Below are 19,088 nucleotides of genomic sequence, written 5' to 3'. Positions count from 1 at the left end.
AGATCCCCTCAGGGGTTAAATTACAAGTCAGACCTGCATTGCATATACAGGAATCAAACATGATCAAAGAGAAGAAAGTACATTTGAACTAGACCCCTTTTGGGGGGCTATACTGCAAGTCAGACCTGCACCATATATATAGAAACATTACATATGCAGAAAGTCAATATGAGTATATATTTCCAGAGTGAAAAATGAATGGAATTTTCTTTTTTTTCCCCTTCTTTTCTTGGATCAGACCCCTCTACGGGGGCTATACTGGAAGTCAGACTAATATCATGTATATAAAAACATCATACATGCTCATGTTTTATTCTTGCATATTTTTTCATAAAGAGAAATAAGGAAAGGTTTTTTTTTGTTTTGTTCTTTTTTGTTGTTTTCCTGAATATGCAGGCTAACTTCTTTATAAAGGGGAGCCGAGTACAATGCCATCACATAGCAAGGGAAATTTTTATGGTCCTCTGTATATGTTTTTTATTAACTCAATTGTGAAGTTCAACTGCAATAGATATAAATAAACTGCAACTAGGGGTTAATCTTGCAATAAATGAAATATATGAAGCCTTGGCAGAGCGCCTGTTGGCATCCATTTTGTGTTATGTTGATATGTGTGCGATATTTGTTTTATTACAAGCTTCATCACAAGCATTATCTTACCAGTAAGGGCTCCCACCCACTAGCGGTTTTTTTTCTCCACTGCGCTGCGAGAGTAAGTGAAAACTCTCGCAGAGCAGTGCGAGAAAATCGCTGCGACAGTCTTTTCAATGGGGCCAGCGGCAGCAGCGCTAGCGCCATTGAAAAAATATGGAGAATGCCGCGGACTTCTGCCACAGCTGTGACAGCTGTCACAGCTGTGACAGGAGTTTCCTTCATCTCCGCGGGGATGAAGGAACCCTCTGATACAGCTGTCACAGCTGTGGCAGAAGTCAGCGGCATGCTATCCCATTGCTTTCAATGGGATCGGCACTGCTGCCGATCCCATTGAAAGCAGTAGTTTCTGACAAGCCCTGCAGAATGATTATCGGAGAAGGGCTTGAAATATAAGCCCTTCCCCGATAATCATAAAAAAGTGGTTAAAAAAATAATAAAAAAGTTACTCACCTCTCCTGCTGTCAGCCGCGTCCTCCGGCTGGCTCCCCGGCACTGCTACTGAGCTCTTTCAGCAGACGGGGATTTAAAAATCCCCGCCTCCTGAAAGGGCTGTGCGGATTGGCTGAGGGCTCAGCCAATAGCAGCTACTGCTTAGCTATTGGCTGAGTGCTCAGCCAATGGCAGATAGCTCTTAGCGGGGATGAAGGAAACTCCTGCCACAGCTGTGACAGAAGTCCCCGGCATTCTCCATATCTTTTCAAAGGGGCTAGCACTGCTGCCGCTGGCCCCATTGAAAAGACTGGCGATGTCGCAGCGATATCCCAGCGATTTTGGGATATCTGCCTGCGTTTTTCTCGCACTGCGATGCAAGACTTTAACTTTAGAATCGCATCGCAGTGGAGAAAAAAACGCCAGTGGGTGGGAGCCCTAATAGTTTGATGTTTCTGTGTATTTTCCCTTTTGCCCTACAGCCTGTACAGTTGACAGTCATTGTAATTATTTGCGCTGTTACACCTATTTAAGCTGGTCCCACACTCTATTCAGATCATACCACTGACGAAGGCTCTGTGCAGCCGATACGCGTCTGGTTTAGAGATGTGTTTGCCTGGCAATTTTAAATATGTCTAAATAAAGGAAGATTATATATTTTATTCTGCAAGCAAGCATGGATGACACTTTTTCCTGCATGGAATTATCTGTTGCCCTATGTATCTTGCAGGTGTGTGTTGTATGTGATCTCTAACGTGATCGCTATATATTTCGGGGATGAGTGTTACATATGTGACATATAATGTAACTGCACTCTATAAACGGGTGAAGTGTGTGACCTATAATTTGTGTTTATATAACGTGATATATAATATATTCGGGAAATGTATGTGACTATAGGATGACTGCTGTATGTTATCAGGTTCTTCAGGAGTTTATGGCTGGACTGGGGTCTCACATTGAAGATCACGGGCACTTCAGGAATTGTCTTCTGCCCTGTGGACGCTGTGGTGATGACGAGGAGGGGAGGTGATGTTTTAACTTTGTGACTGGGTGGGGGACCCTTGTAGTGTATATTGCAGACATGCTAATCCCGGTCAATGTTACAGGGCTTGTATAAAGAGTCTAACATTGACTTGAATGCTGCCTTCCAATAGGTGGAGGAATTGTTCTATCTTCCTTATTTGCATGTTACCCAAGGGAGCATGAATGGCCTTTTAAGTCTCCTCACTCACCGTCTAGGTACTCTCCCTAAGGAGAAAAGATAGCGTTTCGGAGACATGTTATTGACCCCTTACTAATGTGTCTAATTTTTACCTCTCACTTGATCTGCAATGTAATAATAACTGTATTCTTTCCATGCAGCAATTTGCTGATGAACTCTTTTCAGGACAGTGTGATAAAGATCCTGCTCAGCATTGATATACTTCAGGTAGAAACTGCACAATTTCTTCTTTTCTGTCTGCCACACATGGAAATCTGTCCCATTTGGCGGGAGGGTTATCAGCCGTGGGCACAATATTCTGACTGGAGACTCATTTTCGTATTCAGCCTTTTCTCAGACGCCTCCACACTATTCCAGTCGCTGCACTGGCTGCCCATCCATTACAGAACTAAATTCAAACTCTTCACCCACAAAGCTCTCTATGGCGCCACACCACCGTATATCGCCTCCCTCCGGTTTGTGCGGCACTCAGCCCACACACTCTGATCAGCTATCACACTTAGATTTAACGCCCCTCTAACACAAACCTCACATGCTCGCCTCAAGGACCTCTCTAGAGCTGCACCACCCGTCTGGAATGCTCTATACCCTAAAACCTCTGGACAATCCCTGACGCACAAAACTTCAGACGCACCTTAAAAACACACCTTTTCATAAAAGCATACCAAATCACCTGATCCATTCGCCCACCCCCAAAATATGCCCCTGCCTCTTCCTATGACTCCCCACACTTTCTATTTTGCCTATCATATACATCTTCTGACCCTGGACCCCCCCCCCCCCCCCCTTGTTTGCCAATAACTGTATACGACATGTACTTTTCGTACTTTTTAGTTTTCCCCCGTGCCTCATCTCCTGCCCCTGCACCTCCCATGTCATCCCACCCCGCTATTTCCAATTAGTTTCCATGTGTAATTGTTGTTTTGTTTGTGTTCCCCCCATGCTTTGAAAGCACTGTGGAATAAGTTTGGTGCTATACAAAAAAAGATTGAGTAGTGCCAGCGCTCCATCCTGTTGCTAGGTGTATAGTGGGAAAGTCAGGTATGTGCTGTGAATGGGATTCAGTGGAGAGAGGAGGTGATCTTCTGTTGGCGTTTGATCCTGATGGAATTTCAAATCTAAGAAGTTACTTTCATCAGTCGAGCAATCCTGTGTTTTTTTTCTCATAAAGGTATAAATATCTCTCATTTGAGCAGCTACAGAATAAATATGATCTGCCCCATTCCCATTATTATAGATTTCCCCAGGTCTGACATGCGTTACAGGCGCAATTCCCGCCACCCAGAGCGGCTATTTCCCATTACCCCTTAATAGGTATCCTTTGCTCCCAGGGCCTCATATCAGCGTTATACTCCCACCTTATCTCAATACGAGCCTCTTGGGATATACCCTCTTCCCTAGTAAAATGGAGGACACTGATACGGACACTAACCGAGAGATATGTTCCGGGAGCTCCTGGAATCTCCTCTATATGTATCCCCAGCAGCCAATAATAAAATGATCCAGCTGTATATAGTGTACCAGTGTTATCTCACTCCAGCAGGACCGTATAAAATGGGCAGAGTACAGGGGGAGGTAGAGAGAGATCTTTCCCCCTCCCGCCGGCCGCCGAATCTTTTCAGACGGGCAGGCATGTACTCAAAAATGGCGATACTTGCTCAAGTAATTTGCCTTAGTGAGTACGCTTGCTCATCTCTAGTAAGAATCCCTCACTTACAATATAGAGAAAGCTGGTCAATTCGGTAGTGCCATATAATTATATAGTCTACAAGGGATGTAAGTGTCCTGGGAAATTTGACAAAGTGTGAGGTCTAGTGGATATGCCTTCTGGAGCGGGACCTGTGGCCTCGGAGATTTGGCTTCTGTGTATCTGATCAGGCTTTAAAGAATTAATTTGCTACTTTTGATGTATCAGGGTGATCGAACCTCCCTACCAATCTAATTCTACAGTGATGTGTATTCTATTACTGTATGTTATTTATGCTACTCAACCTTCAATGAAACAAGTTTAAAAAAAAAAAAGGTATAAATATCTAATAGCAATGCACCTCATCAGGTTTGGATGATACAAATAAAGCTCTTTCATCGTATCAATTAAAAGGATTATGCTACTAATACCATTTGTTCACGACATAGGTGATAAATGTATGATTCCTGGTACCCAAGGGGGAAAACCTGAAATCCCTCTAGTGAATGGGGTGGCGATGCACACGTGTGACCACTGCTCCTTTCACCGTCTATGCAGATAGCTGAGCGATTCCATCTCACACAAACCCATAGAAGTGAGTGGAGTGGTGGTAGTGCATGCACATTGTGCTCCGTATAGTAGACGGATTCAGGGTGCACCAATACCGTGATCCCTGGGGAATCCAGCAATCATGCAGCAATGGCATTTGCTGTGGACAGGTAATGTTTGTGATGGGATAACCCCTTTACTCTGATAGTGTTTTATCTTTCTGTGTAAGAAGTCTGTGATGTATTCACTCATGATACAGACAAACAGAATGCTGATCTGTGCCCTGTATGAACTTTGACCTGAGCATTTGGCAGCTTTTCTAGTTTGTATATCATACAACTCTGGTCAGACACAAAACCTGTCGTTTTTGTTAGGGCCCTTTTACACAGAACAATTAATCTTACCAAAATATCGTGTCCTTTCAAACAATAATCTTTCAGTGTAAACACGGCCGACAATTGAACGAAGAACAATAATTTGTTCACTTCTCGTTCATCATTCCTTTTATGTAGGCTTAAAAAAAATCATCATTTGCTTGTTCGCAACTCATTGCGTGTAAACCGATTGTTTAGTCATTCACTGGCACAGTGAATGTGAATGATCAAACGAATGAAATGTAAACCATTTATTTGCCCGTATATACTGGCTGAACGAGTGAACGCTGTCATCGTTCACCCGTGCAAACGATTTTCCGCTCCGTGTAAAAGGACCCTTGGCCGGCACATCACTTTTTATACCTTTATATGAATGAAACACGGGACCTTCGTGTAGTAAGGGATGTGAGAGGTTCGATCAGGGTCGAGCGCCAACAGAAGACCATGTTTTCTCTCCATTAAAGTCTGGTATACTCCCCACTATAGACTGCATTACATGAGCCTATTCAGAGCTGCTGACTGCTATGGGCTACCCCAAACCAAGAAGTGGAAGGCAGATAGCGGAACTAGGCTGTCATACTGATGCTTTTCATTTGCAGAAATTTGTAGTAGTGGCTGATTATTTTTTAAAGTACCCATCCCTTTGATAAATCCTAAGATCAGACAACCATATACGTAATGATAGAGGAATGTCTAGCTCCCATATAACCACAGAACATTGACCCCAGAAAGATTTGTACTGAGTCAAGAAACCTGAGCTCTGGTGTACAAGTATGAGATTAATAATGAGATGGAGGTGGGCACATGTTGGGTGTGTTGGTGGGCTCCTGGCTGGGGGAGACGCTGGTCCTCAGAAGCAGATGATTTTGCAGTGATGGAGCAGATCAGGAAAGTATATGGAGTCCAAGGTGACAGATGGAGAGATGCCTGATCTACTTGTCTCGTTGCTGTTGCAATGGTCCCTGTAGGCTCAAGCTGTCATGTTAAAGGTGAGATGGGTTGGTAGTCAGGGTGATGGATGCAGAACAGTTACCTGCAGAGCATCACCTAGATGGCAGCTATACAATCTAGTGAAGAACTGTTGGTAAATGATAGGGATGATTCGGGTATCTAGCAATACGTTTTTGGTTCTGACCCACAACACTACATTTGCTTGTAGGTTGTCCCTGACAACCTACAAGAGGGTCCACTAGTTTACACCTACACCCTGGGGGTTTCCTGTGCTCCGTTATTAGTTTTACTGTACTGCAAATGTGGAGGAGGCAAGCAGATAGCCAATCTGTAAGATGACGTCTCCCTGGGTATTTACACCTTGTATTGTGTCTTTTAGGAGCTGCTTATAAATCTGCTGTTTGAGAAGCTTCCTGAGTTCCTGTATGACAGGTGCCGTATGCATCACCTATAGTAATGTCCCTCTGCATCCAGCCACATGGCTTGTTTAACCCTTTGTCCCCTCTTGCATCCAGTTTTGGCAGTGACGGCATTAGTATTCCTCGGCTGATCATCAACCAGCTGAAGTGGCTCGATCTTGTGCTTAATGGCAAGGTACGTCTGTTTGGTCCATAGGTGGTAAGCTTACACTGCAGAGCAGTAGGATTGACATTGGTGCTGCTTAATATTACTAGTCACTTCAAAAGCATGTACCCCTTCATATTCTTCATAGGTAAAGCCGTGTTACTCTCCGGTTCTGTGGCTGTAAGGGAGAGGGGAGCTATAAGTCTGAGCAGAAACAATGTGCACAGCCTGTTAGTATCACTCACCGCCTCTGTACATCCTCCAGGGACATAGAGGAACGTCACTTATTCCACCTCCCCCACATACCCCAAGGGAGAAAAAAATCATGAGAGAGGATATGTGCCCTTTGATTTACAGTGTTTTTTGCTTTTTTCCTCTTGCCACAGGAATGAGAAGCCCTATTTAATCTATCTGTCTAAGGCCCCCTGTCCATGGGCGACGCGGAATATCGCTAGCGGGGAGAGAACTGACAGTTCTCTGCGGTGAGCCAGATAGATTTGAGTCCCGCAAGTGGAGAATCGCTATGATTCTCCACTCGTGGACAGGGGGCCTAACGGACCCCTGCATCTAATCAATTCATGTCTTGACTCCGCGACTGTAGTGGCAACTTTTTTTTTTTAAGGCCTCTTTAGTGTTGATGATTTTGTGAAGTTATATACGTGTAGACTCGGATATAAGTGAGGTGTGAAGTCTGCACGTCCTGAGCTCTTGTTTGTTGGAGCTGCTGTGTGTCTCGAACTTTCAGCCACATACATGAGCTTTCATGCTTGACTTTTTAATATTCTGGTTTGATCCAAAATTACATGAAGGCGCCCATGGGAATAAAGTCCTGAGTGGTCCATTTACAACGTCAGCTCTCTGAAAATATTGTGGCATGAGAGATAATGTGAAGCAATGTATTTCATAATTCAGGTTTTATTTGTCAAAAGTGTAAAAATTGGTGAAAGACCTAACAGAGAAATGGTTCAAGGTGCTTCAACTGCAGAACTCCTTTCCACATTCTAACTCAAGGCCCACAGTTGGAGCTCTGCTAACCTATGGACTGCCACCTGTGGATCAGATAAAGGACTGAAATGGTGTAGGGGGCATCTGGTGCTACCAAGTTATTATGTATAGGGGGGTAGTTGTTTTATGACGTGTGGTCTGGAGGTGAAGAATTTGGGGATTCTTCAGGTTTCTTGTGGCTGAAGAATTACATTTTGATCAAAGATCAGAACCCATTGTCTACACTTAAGGCTCATTTACATGTAAAGACAGTTCTAGCGATTATTTTGCTTAAAGTACTAATGGGCACTAATGCCCATTAGCACTTTATCAGCTTTATTTGCACTCAGTTGCATTGTCTTCCCATGGGCTGCTGTGGGCTGTCAGCTGAATACAATGTAATCAGTTGCTCCTGTGGAGTACACCGCCTGCGGTCCCTGCTATCTCTCTCCAGCTGAGCGATAGATTTTCTGCTCACCTAAAAATCATCGTTCAGCCCAAGAATGAAAGCTAGAAGCGTTTACATTCAACAATTATCGCTCAAAAGCCATTGTTTGAATGAATTTTGAGCGATAATCGTTGTGTGTAAATGGGGCTTTAGTCTGTGCTATGTTGGACAGTCTAATTCAACACTAATGTAAAGTCTTTTCTCTTCTACTGGCATGGCTCTGTGTGTAGTGCAGGATTTTCCCACACCTTCCTTTTCCTACCACATTGTTTACTAAAAGAATATGGAAGTGTCAGGGGCATAAGGGCAGCAGACAGGAGCGTGATCCAACAATTAGACCACAAGGAACTATTTAGCCTGTAGTGCCTATCTCTGCATTTCCATACATTGAACAGAGCTGTGCTTTACGTGTGTAACCATTTAACAGCGACATGGGACCCCTTTCTAGTGACCATTGGGGGCCTCGTGCATGTTATGTTACGTGGTGTTTCCCCAGTGCTGTCCACTGCTGCCAAATAAAAAATGCAAACCTTTGGTGGCCTCCATTTCTACGTGTGACACTCATCAAAGATCAACTAAGTTCAGTTCTGTGTCCTATTTGGTAGATTTGATATATGGTAGCCCCCTCTGTTATAGGGTCATAGGGAAGAAGTGTTCATTCTGCATACAACATTATACTAATCAGCTGCAGGAATATTGCATCTTGCTGCACAATGCCAGCTGGAAGGCTTTACAGCTTCTGCTACACTATTCCCTGCCCTGTTCTTCAAACCTTTTATAGTGATGGAAAAATATAGTTTGGGGTAGTATATTTCAGCTCTTTAAATGAAATGCACTAGAAAACAGGCTGAACTACGTTAATCTACCATTCGATGTACGCCATTTAATATACAGATTCTATATATGACTCTTATATTGCACACCATGCTAACATATTTGCTGTTAGCTCATTCCCTGTGATAGATGTGTAAGGAAGCAAATACTAGTACAAAGGTCTAGTGTGGGGGGCTAGTAGTCTTGGCTTTTGTCTCCCGTTTCCAGGTAGAAAATAAAAGAAACATAGCCTCTGACAGAGCCTGGAGGAGGGGGGGTTAATGTCTAGGCCCATTATCTGATTCTGCCCATCATGTCTCCTCTAGGAGTTGACCTCTAAGATGATGCAACTGGTGGCGGTGGCTCCAGCTGACATTCAGCAGCACGTTATCAGCAGTCTACCAGAGATCCTGGAAGACGCCGAGCACAATGATGTAGCCAAGGAGCTCAGGTAATAAACCTCTGGTAACTGTGCCTGAACCAAACCATTGTGTACGAGGGAGCAGGAGAAGTCCTTGGGTAACATATAGAATGCAGTCCATAGTGTAAAGCATTGAGGATTTCACTCTTGCTATAATGCTTACTATCAGTGCCTAGTTTATATGTAGTATAGACCTTGTACTTAGATACTCTAGTAGAGTAGACCTCACCCATCTAATATGGTGCATGTATTATGTCTAAGCTTTGACACCAGTGGATGACGCTCAGCTGCCCCACAGATTACAACACTGGTCTTACCAGCTATCATGGCTTGCCCATTAGTTTCAGCAATAAATTTGTACTGAAACTAGTGCAGATGGGATCATCATGATTGCAGCTCAATAGTGATAGTAGCATAGTACAGATGATCTGTCCCTCTGTTATTTCCTATGCCGCTGATCTGACTTGTTACTTCTCCATTGCCAGCTCTCTGTTGAAGCAGAATACAAAGCTGATGGTGCCCATCTTGGATGCCTTCTCCAGCCTGAATCTGAGTGCAGAGCTGCTGACAGAGGTAATGCCTGTCAGCATCCTGTTGTTTGTGCTGTGGACAGACCATACATCACTGCTCCATTCACTTTACAGGTGCGGCAGTGGGTCATGTCCACTCTCTGTGCTGTGGATCTAGAAGTAGTTCCTGTTATTGTCAAGTTCGTTCTTCACACTGTGACCCCCTCCGACGCTCTGGAGGTGAGAAATCCCATTACTTCAGGGTATGGTTGATTGTTTGTCCTCCTGCTACTCACCGACAGACTCAGTGGTGAAGATGCAGTTGTTGGAATAGGGAACTACACTCCTTGTCAAAAAAAAAAAAAAGTCAAGCATCTAGAAGAAATTGTTGGAATCGAATGAAACGTCATATGTGTGGGGTAAGTAAGGGATTAGTATGTCAAAAGCAAAAGGATAATTTCTTGTGTAAAACTGAACACTTGAAGGGAGTCTCTAGTATCCTGCTGTACCGCCTCTAGCTTGGATAATAGATATGATATAGGCAGGCATGGAGGCTCTAGCACCCTGCTGTACCGCCTCTAGCTTGGATACTAGATATGATACGGGTGGCATGGAGGCTCTAGTACCCCGTGTACCACCTCTAGCTTGGATACAAGATGTGATATGGGTGGCATGGAGGCTCTAGTACTCTGTTGTACTGCCTCTAGCTTGGATAGAAGATGTGATATGGGCGGGCATGGAGGCATATAGGTTTTGTATGGTATCCTACGGCATATTGGTCCTAATTTGCTGTAATTGAGCCTTTAGATTGTGCAAACTCGTTGGCTGTCGAAATTGGAGTTCCAGATGGTCCCATACATGTTCTATTGGTGATAAATCTTGCGACCGGGTAGGCCACGGAAGTGTGACAATGTTGTGGAGACATTCCTGTGACACCCTTGCTGTGTGCTGATGAGCATTATTCTGCTGTCTCTTGGAAGCCACCATGAGAGGAACACATGTGGCTGTAGGATGTCCTGAACATATCGCTGAGCTGTCATTGTGCCTCGTACCACTACTAGGGGTGACTGACTGTCGTATTCGATGGCCCCCCCAGACCATCACACCAGCAGTGAGGGCAGCTTGCTGTTCTACAGCAAAGGCTGGATGGAGTTGCTCACCCCTAGGTCGCCAAACTCGAACACAGCCGTCGTCAGTACCCAAACTAAACCTGGATTCTGGGTAGTTCTGCTGTCGCAGTCCAGTTTTATCATTCACATCACCACTGCAAAAGGAGACTACAGTGGGTGGGTGTCAAGGGCAGTACACATTGTAGAGGCATCTAGTGGTCAACAAGCTCCACACAAGCAGAAAAAGAAGTCCACTACACACAAGTAGCTTCAAAAAACCTGTTTAGGGCCTCAGGTGGCAAAACCGTACATCTAATCCCTCCACAACTCTAATCCTTTGCAGATCTGTCTGAGATGTAACTGCATGCCGAGTTTTGAAGCAAAATGTCAACTCCTTCTAGATGCTTGATTTTATTTTCTGACAGAGTGTACAAAGACTACCTTAGAACTGACCTGCCAGCTACAAGGGCAGCATGCCTGCTCTGACAGCTTTGAGCGTTGGGCTGATGTGTAATCCCTAGTCGTTTCCCCAGCTGCAGCAAACCACTGACCAAAAATGTTCATAACCAAGCGGGAATATTGAATCTGTCATCCCAGTGGATGATTCACTCAGGAGGGCGCCCCTGATCATCTGCCTTCTCTCTTCTCCTCCAGGTGATCTCTGAACTCCGCAAAAATCTGGATGTGCAGTCATGTGTTTCACTGTCACAGGTTCAAGTTGCCACATCCAAGACTGGGTAAATACTACAGATGCACCTTGGAACAGATGATGGGTGTTGTAGTTCACTAAATACTCTCATTCTTCAGTATTACAGGGACCCAAGACAAGAGCAGTCAGGACTATGTCACCCTCCTAATGGAAGTCATTAAATCGGCTGTCTGGTTTCAGAAACACACATGTGAAGCTTGGATTAAAGTAAGTGCCTTCTGTTATTCTGGAGCTTGAGCGTTCATATGTGTGACTGGTCATGGTTGCATCAGGATGAGCTGGCCCGACGTGGGCAGCAAATGTCACCAGGAGAATAATGTGTATTTCTCTTCTAGGCTATTGAAAGCGTTGAGACTTTTGAGGAGCACAAGGTAAGTTCTGTAGAGTTAGGCCAAATATATGATGTTTTGACTCCCCCAATACAGTAATCTGGATGTGTACGTCTTGTATACAAGGGATATGCAGTATGAGGGTGTTGGAGATGTAATCCTCTCCTCACCGTTCTTCTCTCACCAGGTTACTGACTTTTTAGTTCTTTTGATCCTTTATGCAACAAATTCTAACTGCAAGAAACAAGTGGAGCGTGTACTGAAGAACAAGGTGCGCTCCGGTTGCATCACCAATCAGCTGCTGCAGAACATCTTCAGGAGTCATACACAGGTAATATGCAGTCTGCATGCAAGAGGCTGTGCACTACCAAAACCATGAGACTGTCGGTGTACACTAGGTCAGCATTAATATTGCTAAACATCTCAGCCCACATTTGCGTTATCTACGAAATGGTCTAGACCAAAAGGTTGGGAGTAAGGCGCGACCCTTATAATAGACATGCACATACACAAGTGTTATCATTAGAGTTTTAATTGGAATGCCAGTTAAAAAAGAACAAAACGCGTTTCGAAGCAACACAGGGCTTCTTTAGTATTACTGGTGACACAATCCGAGTATATGATGAGGTAGAAGGTGACAGTACGCCATCAATAGTGGGGCTGGATGCTGGTGTCCCCATTTGTGTTATCGGTCTCCTTTTCATTAATGTACATTAGAACATTGTGCCTACATGGGGAAGGGGGGGGGTTCAAGAAATCCTGTTGTGCCGGGAAGTTACGAAGAGGAGAAATCTTAATTTATAAGTGCATGAGATTCTGCAGGAAAGACAGCCTGTATAGAGCATCAGTAGACTCGGCCCATGTCTTTACTTGTTGCAACTTTTTCAGTTGTCTCTTTCCTTTGCAGGTTCTGATGTTTTACTTTACATCCATACTCAGTTTGGCGCAGACTCTTCTGAGATCTGTGGAGCCTGTTGTATTCTTGTTTGGTAGCCACCTGTTTAAGCATGCCTTCAGGGTGTTCGATCGTTACTGCCAACAGGTGAGTGTACTGTGGCGGGGGTGTACATGTGGGAAGTGCGGTTGAGTGCATGGTGGGAGGGGGGGGGGAGTGTTACATGTGTCAGCTACAGGTTTGTTCTAGACAGGTAGGAGTGCCTGGTCCGGGCTCCACATGGTGACTAAAATGGTCACCAATGCAACCAAGAATTTGTAGATAATAACAAGAATTTTCAATCTTGTAGCCATCTGCGACCAGCGCTGCTGATGCGTAGGATGTACATGTGGGATTGGCACAGCATCATCCCGCCATGACTCACATACTGCCTTTGGAGACTCAGGGCTGTGAAACTCCTGCCTATTTATTCCTTTTGGCCACCTATACTGAGGGGAAGGGTAACCTCTGCTACTGATTGCATGTTTCGGGGAGGAGGAGTCTCTGCTATTGATTTCATGTACCGGAGAGGGGGAGCCTCTGCTACTGATTGCCTGTAACTGGGCGAAGGGAAGGGGAGCCTTTACCTATGAAAATTCTTGTAGGTAGCAGGGTTGCAGTATTATAGTAGTTATATTTTTGCACATAGGCTAGACTATAATATCACCACCTATCTATTACGGTGTTTCCCCAAGAATAAGCCTTAACCAGATTTTCAGTGGGGGGTTGAAATATAAGCCCTCCCCAAAAAATAAGCCCTAGCTACACTAAGTGAAAGGAAAAACAAACAGCAATACGGTGCTCGATCATTCACAGCTATTCAGTGAATGACATCACTGAATGGCTGTGATTTGGTTTAACGAGCATCGGCTCTGATTGGCTGGCACTCGATCCAGTCATAGTGCTCACTTGACGGAGGCGTGGTATTCAAAGCCCCCTCACCAAGAAAAGAATCCTCTTTCAGTGTGGAGGACACAGCAGCCTGCCGCAGCACCAAGGGGACCAGTGTGCGGAACCAAGACGCCAGCGGCTACGTGAGTATAAGACATTCCCTGACAATAAGACACTGGGCCTCTTTGGGGCAAAAAGTAATATAAGACAGTGTCTTATTTTTAGGGAAGCACAGTATAACTAAGATTGACTGTGAGAAACAGTAAAAGAAAAATCAGATGGAGGAGTGGGATGTAGGCATTGCAGAAAGTTACATCCTATTCATTGTAATGTTAATTTTACATGTATTTAAATATGGACACTAAAAATTCTATTTGGCTCCTACATGTTAACTAATTTCTAGGTAATTTTTGTAGCCTGCAGCCCTGCTGGATGCATGGTGAGGGTCACCTGCAACTGCTATAGTGGAGATCTGGTTGCTGTTTTGCAGGAGGTGATTGCGGCACTGGTGACTCATGTATGCAGCGGCTATGCTGATGAGGTGGACACTGCGCTGGATGTCATAGGCGACCTGGTATCCAGTCACACGGCCGCTGTTGCACTGCATGTAGTCTTCATAAAGGTGGGTATGTCCATCTCTGTTGGGGAGCCGGGGGGGGGGGGGGGGGGTGACTCATCTCGTCTTGACTCCTTTACAATGGTGGAGGAGATCCGGCCAAGGAGGGAGCTTCCTTAGAAGAAAATACATATCATAAATAGGAAATGTTTTTTTCTGCTCATTTACAATCTTGCTGATTTGTTATAGCCTGTGCTGCAGGCTATAATCTACTTGTTAACACCAATAGGCTACCTCTGTCAGCAGTAAGATAGTTATGTTTTTTACAGGGTATATTGGATCACCTGGATAATCTGAACTGCCAACAGATCCGCAAACTCTTCCAGATCCTGTGTGCTCTTGGCGTCAGCCCTGAAGGTGCCCACATCCAGGTACCAGCAGATGTTTTATTCACTAGTAATTCTTTGGCCGCTTATGTCAGCGCTGCTTTTTTCACGATTCACACGGTTTGCCATTTACTTGAAGAGGAGTTGGATTAGCAGAGTTCCTACTTAAGCTGGTGAGTTGAAGAAGTCTCATCGGTCAGACCCCCACCAGTCAGACATTGATGGCATATCCTTAGAATATTCTTTAGTGAACTTTTATCCCCTCTACACCAGTTTTTTTGATATTTATATTTCTGCATTCAATTGCCGTTTTTTGATGCATTTTTGAAGTACTATTAAAACACAAGGAAAAACCATGCATAGAAAAAAAAAAAAAAAACGCATAAGGTTTTCAGAAACTGTGCGCTGTTTTTTAAAAAAACGCAAGAGCTTTAGAACAAAACTGCTTACGGCTTGTGAAAATCGCATGTATTTATTTTTTTTTAATATACCTAAACTGTGTGAACACAGCCTTGGCTTATTTTACTGTTGACTTATCCATGTGAGGGCTTAATTTTTATAGGTCGAGTTGCATTTTGTAATGGATCATTGGAAAAAGTGGACGTCAGCTTCCAAAGTGTGGTATCAAAAAAGAATCTTTTTATTCCATAAAAGCAGGTGTGAGGTTTCGACTGAGCATAGCCTTTTTCAAGCACAGCAAACATATTGTGATGGAAGCACTATTTATTCTACGGGTCAGTGCGGCTTTGGCACGACCAAAATTATTTTATTGTTTTGATTTACTACTTTTAAAAAATAAGAACCTCCGCGGCCATCCATCTTCAGTAATTTAGGCCCTGGCTTTTCGGGGCTACTAGGCCTCTTTCTGTACCCCTGTCCCAATGTCTTGCTGTGTACCTCAATGAATGTGACTAGAAAGTAATTTTACGGTAGGTTTTGCCAAAAATCCATTTTTTTTGCAGGCCTTGGAATCTTTACTACGGTCCCAGTCTGCCATGGCTTAGGTCTTGCATGGTGCAGTCAGCATTGACCACAGCACCTAAGGGGTTTAAAAGTCTGCAGCCAAAGCGTGCTCCCATTTGTTACTGTTGTGGGTGGAAATCAATTGTGTCAAGCAGCCAGCACCCACAGGTTATGGAGTAGGTTCAGCTTCCAAGCCCACTCCATACTCTCCGCAGTGACCAAGGATGTTTATGTATATCCTTAGTTGTTAGGCTAATTTCACACTGGCGAGTGTGATATCGAGCTGTGAAACTCGGCCCGATATCGAGCTCAGGAATGTGCGATTTACCCATGCGTTACTGTGTCAAAAATGGCTCGCATTACTTAAAGTACGTAGGGATCCACAACCGTGGTTGGAATGTTTTCAGTGGGAAACCTTGCATCGCACTCACATGCACCTGGAATGGAAAGCGTGACCGCACTGTCGGGGAAAGAATCCTAATGTGTAATCTCCATGATGTTAACCCCATGTGTACCATGTGGTGCTGCTTAGTGCATGGAATACTATAGGTTGGTTGTATTTACACAAAGCGCTTCTAAACAGAACGATTATCGTTTAAAAAAAAATAATTCAAATGAGCGAAAGTGAACGATAATTGTTCATTTAATACAGGCATAAAATCATCGTTCACTGTGATAGACATGATGATTAGTTAGTATAAAATGTCTATCGATTTGTATAAACCAAATGTATTATGCTATTGTAATGACTTTTAGCTCTGTGGAGTTTAATGGCCACACAATCTAATCATGGTATTTACTAGACAATGGGATGGTGAAGATGTGTGGTGTAATGTTAGCTGAGTACATAAAATTGCACAAGAAGCCTCTAAGAGTTAAGGGTCATAGTGTTATATGTATATCTGTGTTCAACACTGAGTGTTTTCCTAGCTCTTTCCACCCCCCACACATAATCTATTTAAACAATGATTTGTCAACTACACAGAATTCCTTAAGGTTGCCTGCATGCTAAAGAGGACAAAGTCCAAGCTACATCCTGACTAGTAGAGGGTGGGCAGAGAGGCGGGGGATTCTATATGATCCGACAAATGAGAATCCTATATGTTACTGATGTAATCTGTTGCACGCCCATTGTATGTTTTGCAATAAAAGGGGCTGTCTGGGTGTTTCTGACCAGAGAGCCATTTTGGATATGAGACGGATAGCTTGTGTCTGATCTGGTCGATGATGTGTGCACACTATACAATTTGGAAGCTACAAAATACCCCGAAACCTGCTGGAGAAAATCATATTCCAGATCATCACTTATCGTTTAAACTGCACTGGATCAGTCTTTCACAGTGATAAAGATATTTCTGCCTGTCGAAACGAATTAGCGCTGACATCAATCGCTCGTTCAAACGAGAATTGGCTCGTTTAAAAAGGACCCTCCGTATTGCTGCTTTTCTGCCCAAGCCTCTAGCTTATCCAGATCCATTTACAATTGTATACTATAAACTCTCCTGTGTTCCTGTACGTAGTTTTGTATCGTTTGCATATATTGATATCTTACTGTACAATCCCTCTATGAGGTTGTTGATAAATGTTTATAATAAAGAATAGGGCCCAGTACGGATCCTTGTGGTACCCCACTGATAACGGGGGGCTTTCTTATAAAGCATTATCAAGGCTGTGCTCACTTCTGGTTCTTTATTCCTGAAGGATGAGCTGCACATTGTTATAAGGAAGCAACTATCCAGCACTGCACTCAAGTATAAGCGCATTGGGTTGATCGGGGCGGTGAGCATGGTGGACAGCATGGCCGCACGTGGCAGGTCAGTGATATTGCATGTGACTGAATGTCCTCCCCTGTGATGTACATGCTGTACGCATACATGTGTGTATCTGATGATCGTCTTGGCTGAAGCATCATTTTGTTTTGTTTAATTTTGTATCAGGAGAAAGTTGGCAACAGCCAATTTAGAATATCCAGCTCTGAGCCCGAATCTGTTCCGACAGGTGAGTCCTCCGTACCTGGGCAGACTTCTCCTTTGGGTTGGCCCCCACTTGATCATGGTAACGTGGTCACATTTTTGTACTATGGTTAGAAGCTTACAACATTCTTTCCCTATAAAGTCAGGGTGTTGTCATGGTCGTCCTGTGATTTGCTATTATGTGCCTATTAATTTCTGACCCTATTTGGTATGTATAGTGCTTGTGCTCTTCTCCAGATGTCTTGTATGTCTTTCTGTGTGGATGCATATAGGTCACGTCTCTTCTGGAGCTGGCTCGTACATGCTGTGAACACTCGCCCGTGGCTACTGCTTTCTACTTTGATGAGCTAGCTGATCTGGTGCAGATGAAAAGTTTGGACACTAAGGTCATGGTAAGATTTAGCTTCAGTCTTCTGCCTTATCGATATGATGCAGCCGCGTTTCAGAAAATATTAGGGAATGGTCCGTATAATATCTTGATATCATTGCTTCTGTTGTGTATGAAAACATCGTAACAGGTCAGCCTTAGGTTATACCATCTGTGGCTGATCCCTATAATGATATTATGCACTTCCCCGATGCTTTCTGAAAAGTGCCTTCATGTAAAGCAAAACCCCACAGCCGCATTCACTTATAACTGCAGCCGACAGACTGCTAAAGAGGCTGAAATCTCCAAAATATTCAATTTATCCACTCCTCAACATTGAAATTGCAACACCAAGAAAGAAAAGTCTTGTAATTTCGCGGGAAATCTCTCCTGAAATCACTGTATAAATAGACATATTTAATGATATGCAAGTGATAAAAAAGGAGATGAAGTTTTAAAAACTTTTCTCTTATTATTGAGTGCCACGCACAGAAATTCACGCACTTACATGTCTTGGCATGCCATCAGTGAGGTGGTTGTTGAACAAATCCTCATTATGCGCTGCTGGCAGCTCCATTTACAATTGCCGACCAATGACGCTCGATGGGAGAGTAGTTTGGAGACGCTGCAGGCCATGGTAGCACGCTGAGCCAATCAGGGGCAAGTCTGAGTCACACCTCCTTCATACCCACTGCAGGACGGCCGTGCGGATCTCTGGCTGCCGGGAACAGGTGAGTACATATATATTTTTTATTTTAACACTTTTCTGGATAAATTGCAGGGAAGGGCTTATATATTTAAGCCCTTCCCGACAATTCATCCCACACTCGCCCGCAGCGCATTGCTTTCAATGGAGACGGCTGTATTGCCGGCTCCATTGAATGCAATGCGCTGGACAGCTCCAGCCTGTTCCTAATGAAACGCGGCTAGGAGCAGATTTTCGGGCGATTTTTTTTTGGGCCGATTTTTCGGCGCCGGTCACGCGATTTGCGCATGCGCATCCGTCATGCGATGCGCAAATCGCGCGAAAAAACGCCCGTGTAACTAAGGCCTAATTCTAGGAGTAGAACTGGCGTGACAATCGCTCGTGATCCTCATGATGTTGCTCAAGAGGATAGGCCTCCATTGCTGTCTTGCTATGCACCATGCTCACCTTTGAAAGTAGTGGCATGAGGTCAATGGGAACACCTGTCGCTGGATGTCTGGCTCATAGACCAAAGTTGTGCAAGAGCCTTCTTATTGTTTGTGTAGACCCCAGGCTTG

At 44.1% G+C, this 19,088-nt stretch overlaps 1 protein-coding gene across 3 annotated transcripts in view; it reads left to right on the top strand.

The window, feature by feature from the left end:
- The window catches only part of FANCD2 (FA complementation group D2), a 49,749-nt gene that overhangs the window by 13,292 nt on the left and 17,369 nt on the right, over positions 1 to 19,088 (top strand). For all 3 annotated transcript variants that reach the window (XM_066608329.1, XM_066608328.1, XM_066608330.1), the window contains exons 5-21: positions 2,006 to 2,112; positions 2,449 to 2,515; positions 6,249 to 6,301; positions 6,385 to 6,463; positions 9,005 to 9,129; positions 9,585 to 9,672; positions 9,744 to 9,848; positions 11,372 to 11,454; positions 11,525 to 11,633; positions 11,762 to 11,797; positions 11,943 to 12,086; positions 12,663 to 12,797; positions 14,071 to 14,202; positions 14,466 to 14,567; positions 17,187 to 17,299; positions 17,423 to 17,483; positions 17,731 to 17,850. In XM_066608329.1, the coding sequence (XP_066464426.1) occupies positions 2,006 to 2,112; positions 2,449 to 2,515; positions 6,249 to 6,301; positions 6,385 to 6,463; positions 9,005 to 9,129; positions 9,585 to 9,672; positions 9,744 to 9,848; positions 11,372 to 11,454; positions 11,525 to 11,633; positions 11,762 to 11,797; positions 11,943 to 12,086; positions 12,663 to 12,797; positions 14,071 to 14,202; positions 14,466 to 14,567; positions 17,187 to 17,299; positions 17,423 to 17,483; positions 17,731 to 17,850 (1,659 nt within the window). The remainder of the gene's footprint in view (positions 1 to 2,005; positions 2,113 to 2,448; positions 2,516 to 6,248; positions 6,302 to 6,384; positions 6,464 to 9,004; positions 9,130 to 9,584; positions 9,673 to 9,743; positions 9,849 to 11,371; positions 11,455 to 11,524; positions 11,634 to 11,761; positions 11,798 to 11,942; positions 12,087 to 12,662; positions 12,798 to 14,070; positions 14,203 to 14,465; positions 14,568 to 17,186; positions 17,300 to 17,422; positions 17,484 to 17,730; positions 17,851 to 19,088) is intronic.

Source organism: Eleutherodactylus coqui, chromosome 6 (genome assembly GCF_035609145.1).
Source record: "Eleutherodactylus coqui strain aEleCoq1 chromosome 6, aEleCoq1.hap1, whole genome shotgun sequence".
NCBI lineage: Eukaryota > Metazoa > Chordata > Amphibia > Anura > Eleutherodactylidae > Eleutherodactylus > Eleutherodactylus coqui.
The sequence above is the reverse complement of the archived record's forward strand: the minus strand, read 5'-3'. Positions and strand labels throughout refer to the sequence as shown.